This window comes from Passer domesticus, chromosome 18 (genome assembly GCF_036417665.1).
Source record: "Passer domesticus isolate bPasDom1 chromosome 18, bPasDom1.hap1, whole genome shotgun sequence".
In the NCBI taxonomy this organism is placed as follows: Eukaryota; Metazoa; Chordata; class Aves; order Passeriformes; family Passeridae; genus Passer; species Passer domesticus.
Window position 1 is genome coordinate 8,151,394 of NC_087491.1, and position 25,406 is coordinate 8,176,799.

The following is a 25,406-nucleotide window of genomic DNA, read 5'->3' on the forward strand; positions in this document are numbered from 1 at the left end:
TGATGTGCTGCTCACAAGGTCTCCTTGCAGAAAGAGACTGAGTTAGGATTCCAATTGTCCCAAGATGAAGGAGTGTGAAAACAGAGCCTGTGTTAGGACCAGTTTCTGGACTGAAGCTACGTGTGAGGAGAGCATCAGCTTTTTCAGCCTCAGTTTTGGCTCTTGCATAGTAGGATCTGAGAGGAGATTACAAAAAGATGCTTTTCTCCATCTGAGGTAAAAATGGGTCCCAGCCCTCCCTGCACATCTTTCCAATTTCTGCAAGTCCCAGGGAAATGCCATGCCAGCCATTTTTGGAGGATTTATTCCTACATACAAAGGCTTAACTCAGCTACACAGCACACTAGCACTGTGAGCAAGAAAATGAGTGGAAATCTGGTACAAATGCAGTGGACTCCCAGGACAGAGGCTTGGCAGCAGCCAGAAGAAGGCTTGCAGGTATTCCAGGCACTCCCATCATTCCTAAGACCTACCACAGCTCTTCAGGGAGAAGCAACCTTGCTAAAGGAGCCCAAGAAAGTCACTGTGCTGCCAGAGCAGCAGCAGGACCCAAAACTGCCAGAGATGCTCCAGGCCCAGCTCTGGTGCCCATGATGAGCTGGATGAGCTGCCATGAGCAGAAGAGGCCCACAGTGATGTGTCCAAGCATGAGATAAATGTAGAATCCCAGAACAGTTTGTGTTGAAGGGGATCTTAAAGATTATCTTGTTCCAACCCCCTGCCATGGCAGGGACACCTCCCACTACCCCAGGTTGCTCCAAGCCCTGTCCAGCCTGGCATTGGACCCTTCCAGGGATCCAGGGGCAGCCACAGCTGCTCTGGGCACCCTGTGCCAGGGCCTGCCCACCCTCACAGGGAAGGGAAAGAGCACCCAAAGGCACAAACTGGTGAGCAGTAAGAGAACTTGGAAGCTGACACAGCTTAGGTGTCCCTGTGGATCCTCTGAGGTCCCCAGATGCCATCACTGGCTGTGGCCCTCGTGTGTTTGCACAAGGTGGGGCAGCACACCAGGCACATTCTCCTGCTGAGGGGCTCTCCAGGGCCAGAGGAATGTGGCCAAGCTGTGGGACATACAAGGTGTGGAGTGTCTGAAGCAAAGCAGTACCTTGTGCACGTAATTTGCTTTCCCAGGTCTGTCACCCCGTCCCATTCCAGCTCAGTAACATCTTTATCTTACCACAGTTCAGGTAACCTTCCCAGCTGCATCCAAGATGGAATTTAAGATTCACACAGACTCATATCTCTCAATTTGCAAAGTCAAATCAGATTGAGTTAACCTTGTTGGTTAAGGTTTACAGAACTTTAATTAATGTCATTATTGGTTATTCTGAAGGACTACATAGGGCTGTAAAATGTAGGTGATTATGATGCAAATTTCCAGTAATACTGGACATGGAAAGCAAACTTTGCAGCTACTTTACACAGAAAGACATGCATGGCTCTCTGGAAAAAGTCCAGCAAGCACAGACACCTTTATTTTAATTTTTCCCCTTCTTTTAATGTTTTAATGTATACTTATACAATAGCAGAATTGCTTGATACTGTTTTTCTACATTTTCATAGCCCTAGATTATAATAGTGAAAACTAAACTATATATTAGAGTTAATTTTTTAGCAGCTTATTAGAAGACTGAATTCTGATCACCTCTATTAGACTCCAGACCTGTGTATTCAGATTTATCTGATAAATGTCAAAAAAAGCAAACACAAAGAAGAAACAAATTTAACAGTTAATTTCAGTGTCATGTCACATGTGGCACAGTGCACATTAAAACACACACAGGAAATTGTGATTAAAACACAGGACAGGCATGCTGTAAATGTGCTTACCAGCTTGAGAGAAAGCTTCATGTAAAATTGGAGAGATACAGGGTGGGGGGAGAGAGAGAAAAAACAACAATGCATCAGTAGAAGAGGAACTTTTTGAGGCTGATGTTACAATAAAATGACACAATCCCCTTGCTGTTGGAAGGCAAAATGGGTCACACTAACAGATCTGTGCAAAAGTTCACAAGATGGGCTTGGGCAGCTGCCACGACCTGGCCAGAAACAGGAATGGGAAGTGCAGGAGCTGGGCACAGGTGAGATCAGACCTGGACTGACTGACAGCAGCTACACCAACAACACTGGGAGCTCTCATCACAGCACTGAGGTGGGGAAAACTCACAGCTTGCAAATGCATGGGTGTCACTTTGGATCAAAAATGTGCTGAAATGCATCAGCCACTTCATGGAAGGGCTCTGGGGGGTCAGCCCTGAGCCAAACCTCCATGGAGAGGAGAGGAGCAGCTCCAGCAGCACCCAGCACCAGGGACCTCCAGGGAATGCCTGGCTCTTGGCTGCAGCCAAAGGACAACACCCCTGGACTGTCCCTGTGGACTGCAGAGTGCTGCCCAGGAAGGCACAGAAAGCCATTTCACATTCTTGAACAATTCAGAAACAAATACTCAGACTCAAACGTACTTTGGCCAGTTGGACAAGGTCAGGCCCAAAGAGGAGGAAAAAAAACATCTATTCTCTTGACACCAAATTGGTTCTATGACAGCATGGTAAGACATTATTCAACCTCCTTAAACGACATACATGATCTAATTCTCCAGAAGTTACCACATTTCCTGGGACAAAGCCCAAATATTATCTTTTAGTTGTTTTGGGAAAGCAAGACTGAAAGCAGTGTGCCCATGGAGCAGCACCTGCCCTGCCTCACCTGCACACACAGCTCTGGGCAGGTGCCCCAGAAACTCCCAGGTGAACAACTGTGCCTGGGCACACAACCACCAAAATTCCCAAAGCCTCTTCCAGCACTGCAAAATGACAGAACAGCTGCAGCTCAGAAGGATTTCCAAGAGATAGGGGGACTGCCAGTGCTCAGTTCTGTGCCAAGCACAAGTGAGCTGCTGCTCAGGATCTAAAGCCAGATAGAAAAAGAGAATCCAAACTCCACCCAGCCTCCTCCTCCTCCTCCAGCAAGGGGCACTGAGCTGCCCTGCCAGCTTTCAGGGACAGTTGTGAAATGCTCCAACTACCCAACAAACTTGAGGGTATAAAAACACACACTCCATGTTAACAACAGCTGGAAGGTAAAAGCTGGAAAATGCCTCTCTCCAGGCAAGGATTTGTGCTGCCAGACTTGGGAACCTCTTTCCAGTCAAGTTCTCTGGCACTACCAACAGCTCCTGGCAATGGTGTTTTCAAACAGATGCTCAATTTCTAGCAAAAACACAGTTCATTAGGATGGGATTTAAAATAAAGGCTCCACACCTCTCGTGGGCAGCAGATTTAAGAAATACACTTTTTTTTTCCTCCCCAAAATAACAATTCCCATTAGTTACCAGGATTTTTACAGCAACACATGCCAGCCATTCAAGGAAAATAAAAGGTCTTGAAATAATAGTGAAATGCTGCATGTGAACTGATCCTTCAGTGACAAGGCAGCAGTGACACTTCCCTCTGCAGTCCAGTCCATTAGGGAATAAACACATGATAATAATCACAGTGCCATGAAGAAATTCACCCTCTGAGCTAAAGAGGCCATTAAAAAAATAAAGCAAACAAAACCAATCCATTGGAGAGAGTAATCAAAGAAGGAGAAAGAATGGTCTGAAGAAATTCAGCGTAGGCAGCTTGTGTTTGCATCATTGCTTTAGCACTCCTGTGAACTTTAGCATAGACATGATCAGCACAAATTGAGATTCTTGTACATAGATACAGACAAGACTCATGGTGCAGAATAAATATTTACCTATGAAGCACTCTAAAAAGGCACAAATGTATGCTACATGCGCTAGTGGCTAAACACTACTCACTCTAAAGGCACTAAATACTGGAGAATCAGCTGCATCAAGGCTATTCTTTTGCTGCAAATTCAGCAAATTTGAAAGGGATTACAGACACTGTATGCCCAATTCTTTTGCTGTTAAGTATGACAAAAATAGAGAACTTATTAATAGCATTTCCAAATAGTACATCAGGGATTGTTATAACCAGTATAAATAAAGCAGTTCATAGGCTGGAAACAATGAAATGCTGAAATAAGTCATGTTCACAGTTTTCCGTTTCTGAAATTTATTGGTAATTTTACATGACAGTGATTCAGTTTCTATAAACAAATATAAGCAGATTGAAAATAAATCTGCATTAAACACTACATAACTACTTTTGCCCATTCTATTGGGTTTTCACAGCTAGAAACTTGCTCACAGCTCCTGGGAGAACAAAGGTGTTTTCCCCCTGAATGATCAAATAAGTTACAATTCCTTGAAATGAGCAAATGTGTTTCAAGCTGTCAATTTAAACCAAGCCTAGCTTAGTCTTGCAGGGAAAATAATGAAGAGTCTAAGAGCCACAAGCTTCAATAACACATGAGAGAGCATGAAAGCCAGCAGGTCCATGTGTTATTGGACAGTCACGGCCACCAACCTCACTTACAGAAAACAGGGTTGAAATAAATCACTGGACTTCCAGACATACAACCAAGAGGTAATTTTCTTTTCTTTTTTAAGTGGCCCTGTAACAATCTCCCCATACTCTGCTTTGTCCAAGTAGCAGATTTAGAGGTCACATCTTGATTCCATGAACTATCATCATTATAGACAGCTCCCAGAAGCTTCCAAAGGCTCTAGAGAATGCTTCACAACCAAGGTACAGAATTCCTGTCCATCAGGGCTCATGATGCTCAAGACTGCATTAATTAAATAATTTAAAATAAATGTGCAGAACCTGTTTGCAACACTTTGAATTTCACAGGTCCAGCTACTTTAATTGTGCCAATTTCAGCATTTCCAGGACTAGCAGACATTATCTTTCCTGCACATCACACTGTAAGCTGCCACCTGCCTCCCACCCAAATTTTCCTTGGCTCTTTGACAAAGCACATTGCCACAGCACACTCGGGCCGGCGTTGTAAGTGGGGTTAGCGACTGTGTAGCAACAGTATGGGCTGATCACACCATACTCAGACTTACAACATATTCCCTAGCCTCAACGGCACACGTGGGTGTCCCTAAAGTCCTCTTCATGAGTTCTTTGTGAATATACAAAGACTGTGTCTGCTGGTGAGTCAGCAAGAGAAAACACACATTGGTTACACCGGGGACGAGCGCGGCACCTCAGTGTTCAGTGCTTCTACAGCGAAAGACAGCTTGGTGTTTAACTACCCTCAAAGTGCAGAGTGGGAGCCTCCTGGGAGCCAGGTGGGTATTAAAAGTTCAGCATGCTCAGAGAGATCAGAAAACATGGTCTTTTTAAATGCTTGTTTCAATACCAAGGTCAGAAGACATTTCTCTCGGTGCCACGGATTTAATGACCCCACCCACCAAAAAGTCCCAGGCTTGGCACAGAGAGACACTTTGGAACAAGTGTTCCCAGGGCAGGGAACAGAGCAGGCTGGAGAAGGGGTGCTTTGCCTGCTGCCTCTGCATGCTCACAGAACAAAGTACTGATCAGTGGGGCAGATTCAGAGCTGGGTGTGGAGGGACAGGAGTGCAGAGTGTCAGAGGAGACGGGGAGGGAGGGACGCAGCAACGGGTGCAATGGAAATAAAATCACATTGTAATGAAGTCAACAACTTCCACTAGAAAGGAAACCACAAAATTTCCTCCGTGTGCTTTATGGAACTCGGTTACTGACAGCAATGTCTGCCCCAGCTCCCAGAGCATCCTCCCTGCTCAGCCACTTCCCGGGCTCAGGGGAGAGGGAGGAAAGCCAAGTACAGAGCACACGGAGTCATTCAAAGGTGTAAGTTCTACCCCTGGATGTTGTTAGTTTGGAGGATTGCTCTTTGAAAAAAAGGTGCTGATGTTACTGCTGCTACAGCAATAAAACTAAAGAACACAAAATTAGTATCAACCAGCAGAATACCGTTTCCTTTGTCCTCAAAATGGAATTAGAAAAAGCAGAGCAAGCATAAATGAAATTATGGGTTATGTAACTGGTTCCTCTTTCTTTGTGCTCTTCTGGCTTTAACTTCCCTAAAGAGATGAAGTTGATTTGAACTGCTATACTAATTTTATAGTGTCTTTTAAAACAGCTGTTTGAAAAAAACATTCACAAAATTGTATGACAGCTTTTTCCCCTTCTCCTAGCTCTGATCCATAATAAGTGCTCTAACAGTTTTATGGTATTCTCTATAATGGACATTTCTGCTGCTGGGGTTAGAAGAAAAAAGCTTTGAGGGAAATACAAAAATGTGATTAGAAAACCATAGACACTGACCAGAGTCAGCACCTAAATATTTAAATTTTTTTTTTTTAACAGACTAGGATTTCATATTGGCAGTGACCACTGATACTGGTATTGGTTCCTCCACATTAACCTTGCATCTGTTGTGAATTGTTCAGGCATCTGTTTCCTTCCATGAAAACAAGATTCATTGGATTTTTGGTTTGGAAGCAAAATTAAAACCAGACTGGGCACAGAACATATCATAGCCAATTATATAATTTGTTTTAACAGTCACCAGCAATTTTGCCAAACGCAACATAAGATGCTAAACCAAAATTTTAAAAGAAAATTGCTAAAACACTCCTCCTCTCCAGACACATTCTGATCTCCCAGATTTCATGGAGGAGTTGTATGGGAATCCATTCCCGTGTTGTGTTTCAAGGATCAATTACAATGTGCAATTCCTGCTGCTGGAATTTGTCCTGCTACAGTCTCAGGACTTGCTCATGTCAAACAGTTACTTTTCTTTTCCTTATTCCTTAAGACAATGCAAAAGAGGAGTGTGATCCCATTTTCTCTGAAGTAAACTTTTTTCTCTGGCTTTGTAGAATTCGAGAGCTCAGTTTTATCAAGAAATCCAGGGAGCACCTTCTTGGCAATTTGGCTGAATACTCTAAAATAAGATTTAAAGAGCCTTGTGGACACCTTCACTGAAGGTGTCTGGAGTGGAATTCTGCCAGGGAACAAACCCAGCAGTGCAGAGACAATTCAGAGCAAATGAAATGATCCAGAGTCCCAACTCCTGTTACACTGTGCTGCCCTGCTGGTCCCTGCACGACCTTCCAAAAAGTTGCTTCCCTGATGTACAGATCAAATGTTCTTCTTTTTCACCTAATAAATTTAAAGGATTTGTGGGTGGTTCTTGATTTTCCTTTTGCCTGGTTAGAATGATTTTATTTTTGAAGGTCATATGGCACTTTGATGATCTCTTAGTCTGACCATTTGTAAAATACAAATCACCAAGGAGCTCTAAAATGTGAATTTGACAAGTCTCCAAATGAGACAGAGCAAATTGCCAGAGGTTTTCAGCCTCTCCTCCTCCTCCACATCTCCAAATGATCCAAGGGGCCTGAGTTCATCCCTCTGGGATAAGAGATGATGATCTGAACACTGGACTCCAAATCCTCAGGATGAGTCAGGCAGGAAAAGTATTTACATACAAACATCCTGGTAGCTGACAGGGGAAGGAAATGAAATAGCAAAAGAACACAGTGAAAGGTTTAAATGAAGATTTAGCAATAGCTCTTCCTTGCACATTCTCAACGAATGTGTCAGCAGAAATCTGAGGGATTCCAGAGAAGACTATAGGACATTGTTCTCATTACTTTGCCTTTCACACAAAGGACTTAAAACAATATGGCATGCAGAATTCTTAAGGAGTGCTTGGATTTCTTAGCTATTTAATACATAAAATAATGGCCTTCCTTCAGGAACTGTGAAAAGCAGTTAGTTAAAATTGTTAGTTATAATTGCTTATATGGCCAAGCAATCAGTCAGTAGGGATTTGTAAATACAAACTGGTGAAGTGCCCATGGAACTACAAACCAGTATTTTTAAGTCAAGTAGGAAATACTCATTTCAACATTCTGTTCTCTGCATGCCACTATGGAGCATTAGATTGCCACACACCCCCTGACCTCCAGCAGTGCCTTCACCCCAAAGGGACCCAGCACTGCCCAGGACAAGGAGGGCTCCAGCTGCCACCCCTGGAGTGGTGCCACCACCCAGCACATCCTCAGCTCTGCTGCTGCACAAGCAGAACTGAAACTCTGTCTCCACCTGGAAAAACCACTGAGAAAAGATGCTCTGAGCCAAATTGAAACTGAGGTAAGGAGGGACACGTACAGAACCTGCCTTTGGAGAGCTTAGAAACTTCCCACTTCCCCAATGAAACAGGGATGGGAAGAAATGGGATTTTTTGTGTTCTAAATATCCCATTAAATGGCAATTTCCTAGCAAAGAACTGAAACTGTTTAAAACATCTTTATTTTTAACTGTTCTGTCTGTAACCAGATGAGACAGTGCATTGTTTACAGCACTGCTCTCAGTTCTTTGTAACCAACCACTGAAGTTCCCCATGGAAATCATCTCTGCCTTTATACAGCTCCAGTCATCAGACCTAAATGAGTGCCTGGAGCAGAATTTGGGCTTTTTTAAGTAGTCACTTCCTCACTGCTAGTGTCTGCTCTAAAAAACATTTAAAATACTGAACACACTTGTCTTCTTCCTGTAATTTTCACAGGAGAAAATAATTCTAAGGGTTTCACCTAGGAGGCAAAGCCACACTGTGCCAGCAAATTTTCAGCAGAGCCATGCCATGTGTGAGTTTCTGGCAAGATAAACTCTTACTTTTGTTTGAAAAATGGCAAATGTTATCTCAGGGACCTGACATTTTTTTTACTGCTTATGAAGACCACCAATGAGAGGATTTAATTCCACACAAACCCTTCAGCATTGGTTCATGAATATAACCACAGCTGCTGTCAGCAACAGGAACAGCAGCTGACCTGGAAAACCTCAGGCCATATTTCCTTCTTTATCAACAGCAAAGGAAACAGGGACACTGAGCTTGGAACAGTGGTGATGTGTCACAAAGTGTTGGTCCAGTGTGACCCAAACCCAGGTGAATCCCCAAATCAGCCGTGGAGGCTTTCAGCATCTTTCCTCCAGCACTGACACTGCACTGCAGCTGCTGGCAGGGGAATCCCAAATCCTGCTCCCTCAGAAGCTCTCCTCTGTCATTTGGAAATTGCATACTGCACCAATAAAGCTTTTGCACACAGAATATGATTTTAAACTGTGCATTGTGGTGCTGGGAATTGTGTCCCAGTCTCCCCTGAGCTGGCAGCTCTGGCTTAAAGCACACATGGACCATGGAAAGGCTTTGTTACCACCCAGAATCAGTTCACTTTCCTCCTCTCACCAGTTCCTTTGTCAAGACTCAGAGCTCCTACCCAAACTAACACTGCAGCACCTGAACCATGAGCTGAGTGACTGGAGCAAAGTTCCCACTGCTCCAGTGACAATGTCACATCATTCCAGACTGAGCTTTCACCAACTGCAATCACAATTATTATCTCCTAGAATCCCTCCTAATTTGCTCATCTCCTTCTGACACAGACATTGAGCTGAACTCCCCCTGCAGAGAGAAAAACTAAAGACTTTGACTTCTTACATGAGCATTACTCCATGTTCAGCTCCTCCTTCCATATTTTATCCAGCCCCCTCCTCCCCCAAGACACCCAGATGGGTCATTTCCATCAGGAACTGCACTTTTTGTGGTTTCATTGTGGGGGTTTTGACTACAAATGGCTTCATATGTTGGGAACCCTTGGATTTGTCTGCATGTTATGATAAAACACAATGGAACCGTTCACAAAACAAAAGTTTTTACATAACAGAACGTGCAATAAAAGCGCAAGGAAGAAAAGAGAGAAAGAGAGAGAGAGAGAGGTATCCAGAGGAGAACTTACCCCGCGCTTTAGGCTCCTGAAGCAGTGGATTTTGGGTTTGGAGGTCATGAACTCGTTGAAGCGATGGGAGAGGGGTTCCTTTTGCTGCTTGGGAGACTGGGGGCCGTTGGGAACAGCAGAGGGTGAGGCAGAGGCAGGGGGAGGAGGAGGGGGCTGATGGGGGGATGTTAAAAGGGACATAAGCTACGTATAAGAGATGGAGAAGTGACAGAATAAAAACCAAAATAAAAAGATAAAACACAAAACGAAAATAAGCATCAAAACCAATATTTGAAATCCAGAGAAAAAACCAATTAAATAATTAAATATTAAAGGCCATGGTTTAAAAGAGGGGAGAAAGCAGTAGTTAAGAGTCGTGTTAAATGAAGAGTTGTGATAAATGAAAGTATTAGTAAGTGATGCAACAGAAGAGTAACACAAAGGTATTTTGAAGGAAGCTCATGCAGACTCTTCCATGCAGCACTATCCCCATAAATTGCCCTGTTCTGCTCTGTGGACAGCTGCAATAATGCATATGGATAGAGCTTTCAAATACCTGAATTTAAATGGATCAGATAAGGAAGGTACCTTAGTGCCCAGTAGCGTTTCTATTATCTGGAAAACAACAAACCACATTCCTTCCTGCTTCCAAATCATACCTCAGCAACGTGCATCACACTTCACTTGTATAGATCACTCTATGAATTTGCTCAGGAGTTAGTCCTGCTTGTGTTTTTGTTCTGGCTACACTGATGTAAGCACCAGACAGCGAGTCCTCTCCCACACCAGCACTACAGGAATGACCCCTTGAGAAGATGGAGATTTTGAAAATTCAAATTTAAGTGGTTTGGTAAAGGGTCAGAGCAAGAGTGAGGTCAAAACAACAAAGCTATTCTGGGCTTCCATCAGTGTTACTGAAACCTGATTGAGTCCAGTCCCCCTGACACGTCCTGGTAACCCCAGATAAATGCTGCCATGCATTATGGTGTAAAGTATGACAGTGGGATGAAAAAGGTTTAATGGGTACATAAGTTAATATGGTCTTTTAAACAGTCAACTGCTCAGTTAGTTCTGCTCCATTAGTTGTGCTTCAGAGTGAATCCCAGCAGTTCCCTGCTCCCAGCCACCCACCTGCTGACCCCAGTGCACAGACTGGAAAGACAACGCAAATGGAAAGCCAAGGAGAGTTGGAGGAGTGTCAAAACAGTAATGCCACACTGAAGCTTCCCACAGGTAACAATGTTAGTTGGCACACATGGCACTAGGTAAGTGGTTTACAACTCCTTCTCCGAGTTAGGAACAGAAATGGACCATGGCAGAGACGTGACAACTTAAGTTAAATTAATTCAAAAACTGCAACATAATTAAATTATACAAGAAAAAAATAATTAAAGTTATAAAGAAACTTAAGTAACCAAAGACTACAACAAAACACCATATTAAGACATCAGTCATTAACTTTCTGAATCTAAAATTCTCTTTTAAAAAACTAAACTTGCCAAGATTACTAGACAAGACACAGGTTAATCACAAAACACATACTAGCACCAAGCTCAAGTCTGCAAATCAGTACCTTATTTTTCTTGATGAATGGCCATAACTTGCCCTTGGATTTGCTACCGAACTTGGGCTCTGACTTCCCATCCCCTCTGGAGTTGGAAAGGCTGGATTCAGACACTGTCCTCTTCATGGGCTGCGTGAAATCCTCAAAGTCGACGTCTCCTGGGGGCTCGAACCCTGATTTAAAGGCTTCTATTACCATCTGGGAATCCTGGAATGGGACACACCAACACAGGAGTGAACATCTCAGGTGAGGCTTGGCATCAGATTTGTGGCACTTTAAGGCAGAACAGGAAGGTTTGTCAGTGTGGGACCAACCCTGGCAGTGACCAGCTCATTCCTGGGAATTAATGCCCTTCCAGAGCCCAGGATCAGTGAAAGTCTCTCCACATTCTGCTGAAAAGGAGTAAGAGCTTATGAACTTTGCTGACTAGAGAAGCAAATCACACTTCAGTAAGTGTTTCATAACAAAGATTTAAGGTACAGATTTGCTGGAATACAGCTGTTAGCAAATCAGAGGAAAATCCCACTAAAGACTCCTATAAAGCAGAGCTCTTGTGTGATCACTCTGCCACAAGTCAACAAGTTGGTTGTGAATTTAGTGGCAGTAAATGGCTGTAAATGTTTCATGAGCTTTACTCAACATCTGAGCAGTCCAAGGTCACACCAGCAGCCCTGTGCCCTAGTGTGGGAGCCACTGAAGCCAAACTCCCTTTTGGCACTGCTTGGAGGCATCTAAGTCAGCCACAAACTGGCTGTAGACTGTGTATAATGGCTTTGCTCTTTTGTTTTGGACAGAGGGAAAAGAAAAAAAAAACAAACAAATCAAAGCCAAACCAATCCATAGCTTTCTTCCTACTCAAGTCTAGAAACAAAATTAATTATACATAAGATCAAATTCAGACCTCAGCTTGCCAAATGCATTTAAATCTAATGGACTCAGGAAAAAATATCCTAATAGATGTATCTACTTGTTTCCTTGGGAAGAGAGATTATGTTATACTCTAACAGCTGTATTCCAAGATCACTAGAGATGCTGTGCATTGGCACACAAATATATTATTATTCTCTAGAGAAGAGCATCACTGCCCTGTTACATAAAAAGAACTTGTTGCTTTTAGGGCATTTCACAGGTTCTGTGAATGGCTCGAGGTAAAATGCTGTTCAGGAGAAATCTGCTGGGATATAAACATATCCAGAGGCCAGGCTCCATTGAGCAAAACACAGATAACAGGAAAAGCTTTGCAAAAGTCTTCATGGGATTGTGAAGATCAACATGGATTTAAGATCCTCAGTCTATCATGTGGCACCATGAAATTCCTACATGAGTATGAGTTTTAGGGAGGTAGAACAGCACTTTCCATTATCCCATCCTTGTTTGACATTAAAACTTCCTGAGATCTGTGAAAGTGATATGAAGAAGGATGAAAGAAGAGGGGAAAGAGTGGGAAAAGCTGAGGGAATTGGGAATGCTCAGCCTGGAAAAGAGAAGGCTTTAGGGTAACTCAGCTGCTGCCTCCCAGTACCTAAGGGGAGCCTACAGGAAAGATGGAGAGACTGTTTACAAGAGCCTGGGGTCTGTGGAGGCCCCATCCTTGGAAGTGTTCCAGGCCAGGTTGGACAGGCCTTGGAGCAGCCTGGGATAGTGGAAGGTGTCCCTGAACATGGCAGAGGGTGGAACTGGATGGGCTTTAAGGTCCCTTCCCACCCAAACCATTCTCTGATTCTAAGAGATTGCACTATGTTATATTAAATTCTCCACCGGTATTTTACCCTGTGCATGGAGCTTTTCCCTTTTTCCCCTCTGAATTTTACAGTGTTCCTTCCATTTATTGAAAACATCGTTCCACTACAATGGAGCTAAAAATAACCAGCATGCTCCATATATCACAGAGATAATGTCATAACAGGAACTCCAAGCCCATAACAAATTCAGTTTATCTGCTGCTAGAGCCCTCTGAATCAGGCTCTGCACAGGTTCACCTGGCAGTCACCACAGCTCACACTTGCCACACGACCTTTGTGTTGTTCAAGTGGTTAGAAAAGGGAAATGGAAAAAAAAAATGTTTAAAACTGACTTAGAAACACAGTAACAGCAAACCAGTATTCTCTGCTAAGTCCAGGCAGTTTCCCTTGGCATTAACAGGAATTCTATGCAGTGCAGTGAGGGCACAAAGCAATCCTATTTACACTGTTGCATGTTTAATAGCCAATCCAGCACTTTCATTATTATCAACACAGTTGGAAATGACTGCTCCCGAGAGGAAAAAATCCTTAAAAATATTTAAGGAGAAAGAACTCTTTATGAACATAACTATTTTCAGACAGGACACACCAAACCCTTTGTAGCTGCTCAGATATAACTATTTTGGTTAAATACATTTTTCTCAGCACAGTGTTTACAGGAAATCCTGGTCAATTCAGTTATCAATGCTCAAAGTCATCATTTTCCAGTGTCACACTTGTGTATGAGCCATCATGGACTTGTTTGTGAGCAAGAGAACATAAAATTCACCCTGATTCCAACACCCAGTTTAATTTCCATGTGTGTTTTGCTAAGACTTGGGCAGAGTGTAGGCTGAGATATGAATCTCCCCAGCATGATTTCACCATGCAGCACCAAAAGCTGTACCTCAAGTAGAGTGTGCTGTTCTAATATGGGAATTGCTGCCCCAATTCCCCCTTTTCCCACCCAGAGGGTGGATTCCAGATCCCTGAGTTTCCTATGCTGCTCTCTGTGAGATCACTGCTGCACAGAGAGTAGAGGATTAATTTCAAAACTTCAGCCTCAGGGTTATGCTGCCAGTTCATGGCTCCAGGCACTGAACAGCTCAGAAAAGATTCCAGTGAAAAACATCTGGGAAATTCAAACAGGCAGCAAGACACTTGCTGTCAGCATTTGGAGCACAAATGTGATCCATGAGAAAGGCTGGAAGAATGGAGGCTTCATGCAGGAAGGGAGCAGATCACTCTGCAAACAAAACAGAAAACACATTTGGCCTTGTGGTCACTGTGCATCAGGAAGCCCAACTGAAATCTTTATCAGCTTTTCTATCAGAGAGGTTTCTTTGCATCCTGTGAAGGAAAATGATGTTCAGACATCAAGATTTGCTTATTTACAGCTTGCCAGCAAACCTCAAACCTGCAAAGAAATCTTTTACAGAAAGATTTTGTGATAGTTCCTGTAGCCAATACTTCAAATACTTTCATTATTATAAAGCTAACTGGAATTAAGGCATTTCTGAAACAGACAGTTTTCTGTTTATGAGACATAGAAACCACCTTTATAAGAATTGGTGATTAAGTATCTGAAGTTATGTCCAACAATACATGCTGATGCCTACTTTTAAATTGCAATATTCAAAAAGTAAGTATCCTAATAAAATGAGAGACTATTCCTTAATAAAAAATAAAAAACTAAAAAGTATTGCAGGAAAAGCATTTCTGGATGTTAAGTAGATTTGGGGAATAATCTGAGCACATCCTGCCTCAGACAAAGCAGCTTGGGACAAGAAGCTGTTCTTTGGTTTAACTCCGTGACTGCAAAGCTCTTGTGCTGAGCCTGGGCCCAGCATTTCAGTCTCCATGAATCTAAAACCAATACTAAATATGATACCCAACAATGCAACACTTACATTCTTGTGATCCACGGATTCTGCAGCCTTTGTTATCTCATCCAGACACTTCCCAATGATGGGGATCACTTGGCGGTCGACTTCTGCAAAGGTTTTCATGGATTCTCCTATCCTCACGATTCTTCTTTCCTCCATCTCCTGTATTTTCTAAAATATTACATTTCATTCAGGTCAAACATCAAGATTAACTTCACAGTTTCACCCAGTTTTCCTCTCCAGCTTACATCAACTACTTTAAAACTTAAGGATTAAATATATTTTTAAGAACAAACTAGGACAGCTGTTCTCAGGAAGGTACCAAGTGATACTGTTCCCTCACACATCAAAATGTCATTCTTAAAGTAATCTCTTTTACTATTACTGGAAAATTTTCATTTAACTTTTTATGTTAAAAAATGCTGATTTGTCAAACCCCAGCTTTAGACTTTTGTAAGGATGGTTCCTAAGGCTTTTAAAAGAATTTCTTCAATAAATCCTTTCATTTTCTGTGCATGTTCAGAACAATCTCATTTTCATTCCACTGTAGAATCCAAGGAAACAAATATCTTGATGTCTCTTCTGATTTTCCCTAGAAGGGAATTTCTGGTGTTTAGGGAGTCCTGTACATCATGTTTTGTTCACAGTACATCATGTATTGATGTATTCATGCACAATAAAAATATAATTTGTTGTTCACAGCACAGCTCCTCACTGCTCAGTGGATTCAGTTCCAGGATCTCCAGCACCTCTTCCAGGGGGCTCTCCTTTACCACAGAGGGAAACTGAACGTGGCACAATTCCATTATGACAAACTATAGCAGGATACAGAAGGGCATGAACAGGAGCAGCCTGTTTCACACTGTGCTGCAGGACCCGTCAATTTAAAAATCCCCTTTGCCTTCACTGATCCACAAGCAACATCAATTCTTTACAAAACAACTTATTTCAACATTTAAAAGCAAGCCCTGGAGCTCACTGGTGCACTGACAGGGAAGGGGGCACATCTGCAGGACTGGACCATGCTCACCTACAGATCAGAGGGCTCCTCAGCCCCAGCATTTCCTTGATTCCAGGAACAGCCATCTCAAGGCATTGGTTTGAAATGCCATGAGGCAAAAGAGGAGGTGTCCATTTGGCTCACAAGTTTCAGCAGTGGGTAAGAAGTGCCTGTTTGCCACGCAAAGATCAGCCATTGCTCATCTGGTGACAAGCATGTGTCATGTCCTCCCCTGAAAAGGTTGGATTTTCCACTTCTGATGCTCATGACCCATTACAAGGGAACAGTCATTTAGAAGTTCTGTTCTACTACATTAACCTCAATTCATTCATTCAAGCACAAACTCAGAACTTCACTCAGAATGAATCTGATGGCTTTTTTTATTCTTCCTCTGCAGCCTGTCCTTAGGCACCCTAAGACACAATCAGCAGCTTGCTTCAAACCCTTTGGACTCACTGCTGCAGAATTCTTGTGGTTCCCATTTAACCATCTGTGCAGCCTGGTTTGAACACAGGTTATAAAGGGCTGCTGGACTTCACAGATGCAACAATGCCCAGCTGCCTCCTGCCCCAACAATGCCACTGATGCTCTCCCTCATGCCCAGCTGCACAGACACAGGAGCTGAACAGAGGAACATTGTGAGGATTCCAAAGGCTGTCCTCATCTGTCACGACTCTTCAACGTTACCTTCCTGATGTGTTATTCATCTCTTTATATCCAATTTAAGAAAAATTGATAATTTATCCTACTGTCTCTCAGAGTAGCAGATTGCATGGAAAATTTGCTAAGAATGACCAAAAAAAATCACCCAAAATTAAAAGTCAGGGTCATAGAATTGAGGTGATGAGTAAGATATTCTTGTCACAGGATTGTGGGCTACTCTAGAGCCCTTCCAGTGACCCTTACCTGGAAGATGTTTGGTATGTGTGTGTAGTAATGTTCATGCTGCTCACTGTTGAACTTCTGTAGGGTGGAAGAATATTCAGCTTTGCTGTCTTCTGCCATTTGATGTCTTAGCTGGGCTTGCTGTCTTGCCTGTGGAAATACCAAAAGAAATGTATGGTTTAGGCTACATGGAAAGCAATTGCATTTTGGTACTCCTCATCTTATTATCAGGAAGATTATGAGACTCTGAACACCAGCTTGTGGTTGACTCCTCTTGTGTGAAACATTCAAGCTGCAGTGTGGACAGTGCTGCTGCTCCTTTCTGGGGTTACAATGTGCTATTTCATGAACCACTTTGCATTCCATGAGCAACCTCTGCTTGAGCTGCACATCAAACACCAAAACAAGGTGTCCCCTCCACCTGTGCACAGGACAGGCACCTTCCCAGCACATTCATGGACTCACTTCTTGCTCCCCCTGTGCCCTGGTGGGTGTCACCTGATGCTTTCCTCTAATGGGCTGCTTCCCTGTTGCTGAGCAGTTTTCTGGGGAAAGGGAAGTTGGGAAAAAACCCAACAGTTTTGTCTCATTTTAGCCAACATAATCATGACAAAACCTCTTGACTGTGTGCCCTGCAGAGCCCTTTCTCCACACTCCTCACACAGCCCTGGCATGAAGCACACCAGGAAAGAGGAGCCTGAGCAGCAGCTGAGATGCCTTCCTTCCTATTTTTACCCACACAGATGATTTGCTTTGCTACCCAACACAGCAGAGCACTGGGCAATTAATCTCACTTCTTTCCCTAGAATAATCTGTCCCCAAGTGACCCTTTCACGTTTTCAGATTCCTCCCCTTACAGTTCTGTTCCCAAGGCCTTCTGTTATCTGTTTCACTGCCCAATATTCTTCCCTTATTGCCTCTCCCATCTGTTTGGTTTAGCTGCCTTTTCCTTCCTTGCCTTTGGCCTTCACACAGCAGCTCTTGCTTCTCTTCTCTTCCAAAATTCCCTATGCCTTCCCCACTCTGAAGCTCCCCCTCCCTGGCTGGAGCTCTGCTGTTGAATTTCTGAATAATTCCTTCAGATAAGACAGACAAATGCTGCTTTAAAACAACACAACAAAGAATTTTAGCATATTTTAAGTGGGCTCCCATTAAAACCAGCTCAGAACAGGGTTATTCTTTGAACTGTTCCAAGCAGACAATAGTTTCCTGACAAGAAATCCATGGAATACCAAATCATGGAACGTTTTTGTAATCATAACTGGAAGGCAACAAATTCTGCCAGGAGGTTTCAAATCTCAATCTGTAAAGAAGTAGCCTTCCTCCACATTTGTCAAGTTTGCACATCTCACCTAATAATTTATTTCACCTCAATTCAGATATTGCTTCTGCAGTCGATTGTAGGAATTTCACAGATCCCCTTCACATTCTTTCTACAGAAATAATTCAAGCAGAATGAGGAGATACTGGGCACTAAGTGCATCACAGGAGATGAAACAGTAGCATCAAATGGAGAAGAATGTGACTATAACCAAATAAGTGAATCCAATAAAAGACATCTATTCAACTTTGCCTGTTCCCAAGAGTTTTAACTGTCCAAAGGATCAGTGCCTAATTCCAGAAAATTCACCTCCTGCAATCAAATTCTAAGAAGCCACATCAATCATTTCCCTGCCCAAGTGCTATAAAGTTTATTAAACTTTACCATCCACACACTCACGTGCAGCTACATTAAATACAAGTGGAAAACAATATATTCTGTTGCCACAAATACAAATTTACCAGGCAAACAAAGTCAGCCATGGAAAGGCAGCAGCTGTAAGAGTGGTTCACACTCATCTCCCAGCCCCTTCCTCAGTCCCAGCTGCTGCAGATCAATATCCATTTGTGAGGCCCATTCTCCTCATCTACCTAAGAGGAACCCATTGTCTGAGCTGATTTTACACCAGCCTCACTCCCACTCATACAGCTGTCTCTCCCTTCCTTTTTTTAAAAATAATTTTAAATAATGCAACTCAGGAATTTGTCCCTTGACACTATTGTTGAAGCAGAAAAACAAGAAATCCATTATTACACATTTCCAGGCAGATACAGCAAGCATTAAAGCCATCAGAGCTCATTTTCAAACTCATTGGCTGGATATGACAAAATAACTCCGAGCTAAATGTATAACAGAGTAGGACTCAGTTTCCAAAATTATCTTAACTGGCCCCAAATAAGAGGGGGCAGCAGATGAGTAAATAAAATTGGGTGCATTCCAAAACCAGAAATTTTGTATGAGAGCCTTAGTGATGCTTTGTTTCTCTTGGCCATTTAATGCATTTGGCAAGCTTCAAACTGTTTAAATATCTTTCCAATGAGGTATTTGGATCTGAAAATAAATAGATTTTTTAAAATCTAGAATTTTTCATTACTTCATTTTGGTATGTCACTTCCTCTAACATCATCACTTCCAGTATTAACAGAATTGTACCTTATAGTGAGATTCCTGCACTCTGATGAAGCACAGAATGATAAAATCCAGTCAATGATGTTAAGTTTCACATTCAGAGTAATGGATGCAGTAGCCCAAAACTAGAGAGTCACAGAAGCTGTTTCAGGAGTAATTTATAGTTGGGCTTTACAGAAAATGAAGTTTTGCTTCTTTTCTGCTCGCTTGTGTATGCAAACAGCTTCAGAGAAGGTTTTTTGGGGGCTTCTCAGAGTTAATGCTAAAAGATTTGCTCTGGACAGTATTTCCAGGAGGAAAGACTTTGGAATAATTGGGGTCTGGAAAACCAGACGATGACTTCAGATACAGAACAATAGTGGGATGCAGCTTTCAGTCAACACATTCTCTCCTTTAACTGGGCAGGGATGAGTGAGCAAGAGCTCAGTTTCCAGCCCCACATGTGAAACACAATCCACCTCCACAGGCTGACAGATTGCTCAGTTGTAAGAGATGTCAGGGCCAGAGACTCTGAATGCAGCAAAAATTCCCCTCTTCAAAGGAAAAAAGAATGAGGTCACCTTTCAGCACTGCAGAAAAGCAAAAAGGGTATGTACACCTGAGGGGTTTGTGGGGAGAACAGCAGTGTGCTGCTTCCAAAGGCCTGGCACAGCAAAAGATGCACAGATTTCACACATCTCCCACCCCAAGCATACCTTTGTAACAGCTTTTTGCCCCAAAATAAATGTCCACAGTGTATATAGGCACTGCTTCCTCCCCAAAGTCTGGGTTTGTTTCATGTCTGAACTCATGTGGCAGCACCAAAACCAAAAGGTCACACGTGTCAGTGCTGGTCTCATCCAGAAAGTGCTCCCCAAAAGGAACCACAGCCCAGGAGCTGCAGCACCTGCAGGGAGCACTCAGGTGAGCTTTGGGCTCCCCTGCACCTGCAGCCAGAGCTGAGCAGCCACACCAGGGGAGTGTTTCCACAGTCTGAGAGAACACCCGAGGGAAAGGAGTGCAGCTCTGATAGACTGAAACAGGAAACAGCTCACCTGCAGCAGGTGAGGTTTATTACAGGTGATCTCTCTCAGAATCTATGCAGAAGTGCCCTTAAATAAAACCAAACCCAATCTTTTTCCCTTTGTTTAGACAGCCTTGCTGCTTGATGGGCAGAATGCAGGACAGTAGCTAACTGCAGAGTAGTATTGACTTGCAAAGTGCTGATTTTTGTGGCTGTCTTCAGTCACAGGAAAAAGAATAAATTGAAAATATTTTTTAAAAATCGGGCCTCAGCAGCACACCCACCTTAGGTGAAAAACACCAAATTCCAATGGCCATATGAGCTGTTAACACACACTGTGGCATCTATCTCTTAAGGTAGTGGGAAGAGCAAAAACATTGTTCTCTCAAGATGATTTTAACTACATTTTCTGCAGATTTTCTTCTTAACAACTGAGTTGCAGAAACCAGACTCCCAAATAACAATGAATTAGTTGAGATAAATGACTCTACCAGGAGCTCAGAAATGCCACGGTAGAACATTGATGCACTGAAGTCTGACTTAAGTATTTATGGGGGTATTTATTTCCCTTTTAAAACAAGAAATTAGAAGAAAGTTAATCCTGCAAACCATTGAAATAACTCATGTTAGAGAGATCTGCTTGAAACCACCTGCAGTTCACCACCAAGATGCAATTTCAGCAATCAGTACACAAGCAGAATGAGACCAAAGAATGACAGACAAGAGAACTTACCCAAAATGCTTGCAAACATGCAGCACTAGTAAAGTTTTATATATTGGTCTGAATTAAATCAGTCCTAATATTTTATGCCTTTGAACAGGAAAACTGAACAGAGAAAGGGAATATGGACACTTCATGATGGGCACTGTCAAGCCTGAAAGTGTAAGAAAATTTTTGCAAATTGCTACACTTTACATGAAGGCTCTTGGAGAATTAAATACTTTCAATTATATTGTTCCATTTACCTTCTCCCCCAAGCCTCCTTTGATAGGAAATGCAACTTGTGATGAAGTGTAGGAGAAATGTTTAAAAACCAAGTATATTTTCTGCCATTTTGGTCTCCAATACAGAAAAGAATGAGGATATTTTGCTGAGAACAATTTTCTGAGACACATTCCAGAAACAGCAGAAGGGTCAATAGACACACTGTCTTCTGGGTTTACACAGACAAAAAATGCAGCTCCTCAGGGCTGTTATGGTGGGAGTGATATGAATAACTGAAAAGGGCAGAAAAAAACTTTGGCTGTTATTCAGCTGGTCCACACCAAGTGGAACAGTTCAACTTCTCAGCAGTTGCTCTTGTCCAGAATGGCAGAGTTTCCAGTCAAAACTTTGGTGTCACTTTGTTTCTTCTTTCTTTTCTCCCATTCTGCACCCCCTCTTTTCTTTCAAACTCAGACAGCATGTGAGATGCATCACTGCCAGGCCACTGCCTGCCAAAACAGATCTGCCTTTGGCAAATCCATGATCAGACTAAATTGCAAACAAAAAAAAAAAAAATCACCCCTGCCCCCTCCCCTCAACTACCCAATCCCTTTAAAATAGCTTAATGATAAAGGCAGACTCCGAAACACTTCCCCAGTTTCAGGAATGCTTTCTATTGCTCCCAGATTTTTCAGCTCCAGGCTCTGGCCCTCCCTCCATGGCTGCCCTGTGACCACTGGGCACTGAGAGCAGCACTGGCAGCGTGGGCAGGGTCATTGCTGACAGTGGGCATCCTGCCAGACTCCAAAACAGGGCCAAGGCTCCAGCCCTGGATCTACATAGCCTCCAAATCAAGCTCCACTCTTTACCATTTTACAATAACCAGTTGGGTCTCTCTGAACTGGCAAGAAGAGAAAGGATTTGGAATTTGCTTTCCCAAAAGAAAAACAAAAAAAAAACCAACCAAAAACACAAAAACAAAGCAGAATGGTGGGTACAAAATAACAGCAGGGAAAGAAGCAAAAAGAAAATTCCTTTCTTTTAACATTTGAAGAGGTGGAGGAAAAATCTGAGACTCTGTGGGTCCCTGAAATCCTCTGGCTGAATATAATATACAAATGAGCAAACCACTGACAGAGGATGGAAAATCTTCCTCACCACATCTCAGGAATTGTTATCTAGTGCAGCCTCACTGCACACAACTCTGCCAGAATGCAGAAACTCACACTAACAAAAGATATCCCCAAACAACACAGTCCTGCTGAAGCTCTAACAACAGAGACGGACTAAATTAATTAAGAAGAGCAGCACAGCAGCACCTCTCAGCACACTGCTGCAAGGCCCTGGGGAATAACTGTGCCTCAGACCCAAAAGTTGTCTCCTTGCCCTGCCATTCTCATGTCATGAATACTAAATAACCAAACTCTCTGGATGAGTGAACTGTGAATCCCTGCAAACACCCAGGAGTTTTCCACACAGCTCAGAGAAATGCAGTTCCATGAGGATATCTGGCAAGTCTAATTCATTATAAAAGAAGGATAATCTCTGTGGATGGAAGGTTATGTGGGTTTGATGGAGGAGGTAAAAAGAAAAGATGTATTTGGAACACTGGCCCACAATGTTTAAATGATTTCTGGAGGTCTGTTTAGTTGTACTACATAAGCAATTAAACTCTGCCATGTATAAATCTGGGTATTGAATATAAATAATGGAAATTATTTCTTGAATATAAATAATGGAAATTTCAGGACTGGGTAATAGATTGCTTAGCTCATACTTGGAATACTGGGCACGGCTCTACTCCTCTCTCTCCAAGAAAGAATTTACAAACACAGCCAACACAGAAGGGACAGTCAGGGTTGAAAAGTTACCAGGACAAATTCTGTAGCCTTGAAGATCAATTTTATGGGTACAATACACAGCTTTGTCTCTCGGGGAGGTGAATTAGCCTGAGTGACCAGGGTGATGCTGAGCTGCAGCAACAAGGGCTTTCCCAGCAGAGATAAAGCCCCTGTCCCCCTCCTCTCAGCCTTTGGCAGGCCACACCTGAAACACTGTGTCCAGTGGTCCCCACTAAATAAAAATGAGCACCTGGACAGGCTGGAGAAGGTCCAGAAAGGCCACAAAGATGACCCAGAACTGGAAGCTGCCATGTGAGGAAAGGCTGAGAGGCCTGGGTTAGGTCAGCCTGGAGAATGAAGGCTTAGGGCACCTTGTCACTGTGTCCCAGGGATTGAAGGGTGTCTCCATCCAGGGAGGATGGAGACTGCCCAAGGAGTCACATGGAAAAGACAAGGGGTAATGGGTACAAGTCACCCCTGGGGAGATCCCAACTGGACACCAGGGGACAATTTTTCCCAGTGAGAACAATGAGCCATTGGAATAATCTCCCCAGGGAAATGGTGGAACCCCCAACATGGGGCAGAGCTCAGCTGAAAAGGGTTCTGGGCCATCTTGTCTAGACTGTGCTTTTGCCAAGGAACCCTGGGCCAGACAATCCTTCCATTCCCTTCCAACCTGGTATTCTATGATTCACTGAAACTGAACAGCTTACAAACGAAATTAGCTAAATTCTGAGGCCTTCTCACGCAGGTGAAAAGATTTATTCCAATGTTTTGACAGAAAAAGAATGACTATAAAGAAGCTTTCCAACTGTACAGCATGAAATAATTGCTTTGCATTAGTTTAGAGCACCAGTTCTATTGCACTGGTGATTCAAACTGCAGTTGTTCAATTCAGAAGATATTCTTAAACCTCCCCTTCACACTCCTTTTCCCTCTCTTCAGCAATCACCTCCCAAAAGGGTTGTATTGTTACAAAACTCAGTCAAATTGCCACGTAGAGCACTGCTAAAAGGAAATTTAAGTTCAGTTGGATTTCCTTGCCTTACACTAAAACTGGCTCATGATCTGCTCTTTGATCTCTTATCACCAAGCACAGGGTATGTATAGGGTACATATGGAGATTTATTAAGTTCCCCAGACACTCCTGCTGGAGTCATTAACTCTCTATTGAGTAGAAATCGACCCTCTTAAATTAGTCATGATTCCAAAAGGGAAACAGCTGCTCTGCATGGAGAGGCAGGGATGGCAGGTTGTAAACAAGGCTTACTCTTCCAGAAATGCAAATTGCTCTCCTGAGGGACTCCCTGAGTTCACACACTGCATCATCCTTTAGGAAGGAAGCAGCTCAGGAAGGAGACTGGGGTCTGCATAACGCACAGAAATAACATTAAATCACATTACCCAGCATTTGAATTTATAAGAAGTCTGTCACACATCACAAGCAAAGACACAGAAATTTAGCCAGTTCCATTTGTGGAGAAAAAAAGAAGCAGCTGCTGTCTCAACATTCAAAAAACTCACCACCACACAGGGAAAATCTGCTGCAGTGTCAAACTCTCCAACAAGAAATGCACAGGCCAGGCCCCCCTGATTAGGCCTGGCACACCTCCCCTGCATATTGCACCTTGATGCTGCTGCTGTATCTCTACAAATTCACAGCAGAGAATGGGAAAAGCAAAGCCTCTGGCACCACTCAGTGCAGTATTAAAAAAATAACACTGTTAAGTGTTCTCCACCTTACAAAACCACCTCTGCATGACACTGCATTTCCCACAATGCTGGTACACTCACGGTGCCAGTGGGTGCCTTGATGTGGGCAGGAGAGGGAAGGGATACAAGTCCCACCATCACAGAGCACATGACTTGGCATCTCCTGAAAAATTAGGCCTATTAAGTAGTTACAGTCTGCAGAAGAAAGATACTCACAGCCTGGGGTTAGGGTGAAGTCCACTGCTGACAGACTTTGCTGACTAAACCTCAGGGGGATGTGGCAACAGCAGAGCCCTGAGCTGGAGTTCCTCCAGGTTAGTCTGGGGGGTGTCACTGACTGCATCTGGCTTCACTGTGACCTGCCTGCTGAAACACCCACCTGAGATGTCTCCAGAGCCCAAAACAGCTTCTGACACCCCTCACTGTAAGGATGTGTAAGCTCCCAGTGGAGGGGTTTGTGTCCCACAGCAGTCCAGAGGCTGGAAATGAACCTGAGAGCATTGCTGAGCACAAGGAAGATCAGCTAATGCCAGGTTCCAATTAGCAGGATTTCTACACCTACGTTCTGTCAGACTTTGCTCATGGTTCAGCTACCCCAAGCCATGCTAAGTGTGTCTCCTGTGGGTAAGGAGGGGGACAGACTCTGTGCTTTGAGCAGAAATTCAGCACCCAGGTAACGTGGCACGAGAAAAGAGAAAATGTTTCTCTCAGTATCTCCCCACAGTTATATTTACAGACTAGAAAAC

At 43.2% G+C, this 25,406-nt stretch overlaps 1 protein-coding gene across 20 annotated transcripts in view; it reads right to left on the bottom strand.

The window, feature by feature from the left end:
• FNBP1 (formin binding protein 1) overlaps positions 1-25,406 on the bottom strand; it is an 89,134-nt gene that overhangs the window by 9,804 nt on the left and 53,924 nt on the right. For 4 of the 20 annotated variants that reach the window (XM_064393340.1, XM_064393339.1, XM_064393338.1 and 1 more), the window contains 3 exons: positions 16,751-16,879; positions 14,869-15,015; positions 11,247-11,444 (listed from right to left, as the gene is read on the bottom strand). In XM_064393340.1, coding sequence (XP_064249410.1) covers positions 11,247-11,444; positions 14,869-15,015; positions 16,751-16,879 — 474 coding nt within the window. Of the gene's footprint in view, positions 1-1,830; positions 1,846-4,963; positions 5,051-9,694; positions 9,878-10,261; positions 10,289-11,246; positions 11,445-14,868; positions 15,016-16,750; positions 16,880-25,406 lie in introns of all 20 variants that reach the window. The other 16 variants (XM_064393325.1, XM_064393324.1, XM_064393343.1 and 13 more) reach the window with 10 other exon arrangements.